Genomic DNA, 1,757 nt, shown 5'->3' on the forward strand with positions numbered 1-1,757 from the left:
TATATATATATATATATATATATATATATATATTCACGGACAAAGTTTTTTTGGTTTATTAAAAATACTTCACTAAAAAATATGATTTTTTTTCCATGTGAAATACTTATAATGTTTACTGAAAGTCTACCAAATTTCGTGAAGATATACCTACTATAATAAAAGTTAGTAGCATCAAAAGTATAAAGAATTTAAACGAGTACAAAGAGGTCACGTGGTCGGTCAAATTTACCCACCCAGCGTTGAGAGAGTTAATAATTAATGACAAGTGAAATTAACGAAACAGGGCGCTTTTGATTGGGATTTGGGGCCCAGGCGCCTGGCACCCGCTTACCCCCCAAGGGCCGGCCCTGATTGAAACGCCACTTCTGTTATATACGAAATATGAATTTCATGGCGTGTATGTGTTTATTGTATATTTTAATAGAAGAATTTTTTTTTAAGCGCTTAGTACTGAGCCCAGAATCGGAAACCTTTGAACATTGGAAGGACGTCCCAGTGCCTATATTTATCCACTTTTACTTCTTCAACCTAACAAATCACGAGGGAGTATGGTCACTAACAGAGAAGCCACAGCTGGCAGAAGTCGGACCTTACGTATTCAGGTACGTCACATATTAAATATTTCTGTGTTAGATTACTTGCCTACTACCTCGTTATCGTACAGCAAGGATAGCATTCACTGCAAAAAAAATGGTCATGTGATAAACTAGACAACAACCACACACACACGTTTTCTCATTATCTGTTTGTTAAGAAGAAGAAAAAATCTGCGGACCTACAACGGTAGCATCCGAGTTTCGATACCCGTGGTGGGCAGAGCACAGATAGCCCATTGTGTAACTTTGTGCTTAATTACAAACAATCAACCTGTCAAAAAAATATACGTTCGCACGTTTTCTATGTTTACCTAATTTTTACCTACAAAAATGTTTGTATTACCCCTCTCTTTATAAACATTTAGGCTTAATTCTGTCTCAGCTTTTGCTTCAGTTTTTTTTTTATTATTATTATTATTTACATGCGTTATTTTTCAGCACTGATTATCACACTGGACGGTAAAGTTGTAACTAGAATTTATTTCACTTTTAAATATTATATATTTTCAATAAGTATCATGTGAATTATTTAATTAATAAAACAATTATCATCAACTCCAAAAAAATAAGCTACAGAAAAAAACCTTCCAACTAGAATGGTTAGTTCTTACTAATCTGTTAAATAGAACGGATAGTTAAAGACTACTTCTATTGATTTTGAAAAATAATGAAATGTATACATTACTAGCTGAAGTATCCGTCCCCCCCCCCCCTGGACGAAAGTTATGTAAATTCCTGATTAAAGAAAGGTTATCTTAGGACATGAAAAGTTGCTTCCCTTATATGTAATTATAAAAAAACGCTCATGAAAACTGCAAAACACAAAATGTGAAACCGCAAGTTTCATTTATCTCCGCATGGACCTAACAAACCTTCATACCAAATTTGGTGAAGATCCATCTAAAAGGGGGCGAAGTGGTGGTAAAAAACGCCCATAAGAACCGCAAAATGCAAAACTGACAATTTCTATGTACCTCCGCATGGACCTATTGAACCTCCATACTAATTTTGGTGAAGATCCATCCACCCCCTGCGAAGTAGTTACATGGACATAGAACAGACAGTACTACTATATTTATATATACACCTGGAAAAAAGTTAAGCACCCCCGTGTTTTTTCAAGTGATTCAGATTCGACGTTCTTGTGACTGATTATAA

General features: G+C 34.9%; 1 protein-coding gene across 1 annotated transcript in view; it reads left to right on the top strand.

Annotated features, from left to right (window-relative positions):
- LOC106468470 (scavenger receptor class B member 1-like) overlaps window positions 1–1,757 on the top strand; it is a 54,681-nt gene that overhangs the window by 9,645 nt on the left and 43,279 nt on the right. Inside the window, exon 2 of the mRNA XM_013928899.2 lies at window positions 445–605. Coding sequence (XP_013784353.1) covers window positions 445–605 — 161 coding nt within the window. The remainder of the gene's footprint in view (window positions 1–444; window positions 606–1,757) is intronic.

The sequence above is a fragment of the Limulus polyphemus genome, unplaced genomic scaffold (assembly GCF_000517525.1).
Source record: "Limulus polyphemus unplaced genomic scaffold, Limulus_polyphemus-2.1.2 Scaffold3018, whole genome shotgun sequence".
Classification (NCBI taxonomy): domain Eukaryota; kingdom Metazoa; phylum Arthropoda; class Merostomata; order Xiphosura; family Limulidae; genus Limulus; species Limulus polyphemus.